This window comes from Atheta coriaria, unplaced genomic scaffold (assembly GCF_025399875.1).
Source record: "Atheta coriaria isolate IRGN ID8LTWV9N9 unplaced genomic scaffold, Caltech_Dcor_3.1 scaffold5958_size1079, whole genome shotgun sequence".
In the NCBI taxonomy this organism is placed as follows: domain Eukaryota; kingdom Metazoa; phylum Arthropoda; class Insecta; order Coleoptera; family Staphylinidae; genus Dalotia; species Dalotia coriaria.
In genome coordinates, this window is record NW_027050616.1 from 1 (window position 1) to 1,079 (window position 1,079).

Below are 1,079 nucleotides of genomic sequence, written 5' to 3' on the forward strand. Positions count from 1 at the left end.
GAGCAAAGGGTAAAAAATGATGTTTTGGGACCACAAATGCAATACCCTTCATCACCGATGTACGGAACTACTGGGAATGTAGCAGGAGCAGGTCAAGCGGTAGAACAGCCTTGGCAAAACGATTACCACTCTGAATACGTCCCACCGAACACGGGTTATTCACATCAATACAGCAATTCGGTCAGTACAAGTCAGTACAATGGCGGCGGTTACACGCAGGTCAACTATTCCGATAAGAACATCAACAAGGATCTAATCAATAAGATGAACGCGATGAAAATGACTTCTGGCACTAGCGGCAGTAATCCAGCGTCTAACTACGATAACGTAAATTCGCAGGCGTATGGCGGGTACAATAATTATCCTGTCCCGTCGACTGCCGCATACACAGCGGTGGTAGGCGCGACAACCGTGCCGGCAATCGCGACTTCGCAGAGCTCCCGGCCGCCGAGCGTTAATTACGCGCAACGACCGGAACAATACACGCCCGATGCAAGCAGTGGCCCGAATTACGCGGCTTACAGCAATTACTCCACGAATACAGCGCCTGGCCTCACGACTGATATCACCGCGAGCGCAACAAACTATAAACAATACGCGGATCAGCCTAATAATTACTACCCCCCACAACAAGCGGCAGGTAATTACTACAATTATGCGTCTACGGGCGTGCAACCACCGCAATCTCAACCGGCGGCCACCGATAGTGTCAATCAGTATCCGACGCAATATCAATACTATCCCGCGGATGCCTCCAATCAAGCCTATACGCCGAATGCGTACGCGGGATATTCAAGCGGCAATTACGCCTCCAACTACAACACTTCAGCGCCAGCCGGAAGTAGTACTGCCGGAAACTACACGCAATATCCTTATAGTGTTGAGACGAATGCGGAGAGCTATCCGTATGTGAGCGGCAGCGCACAGCCTCCGGCTTTAAACACTGCTACACCCCCGCCGGCGAACTACAATCAAAACTTGCCGAATTCACCATATGCCGCGAATTCTACGCCACCACCGACGCAGCAAACACCACAGGCGACGCCGACACCCACACCACCACCCCCTGCTGCAGGGGC

The 1,079-nt window shown here is 52.3% G+C and overlaps 1 protein-coding gene across 1 annotated transcript; it reads left to right on the forward strand.

Annotated features, from left to right (window-relative positions):
• Positions 1-36: 36 nt before the first annotated feature.
• LOC135803178 (uncharacterized) lies at positions 37-1,071 on the forward strand (the record flags this gene model as incomplete). The annotated part of the gene is made up of 1 exon (XM_065316768.1): positions 37-1,071. A coding segment is annotated over exon 1 (1,035 nt), but the record flags the coding sequence as incomplete, so codon positions are not given.
• Between the last annotated feature and the right edge of the window lie 8 nt (positions 1,072-1,079).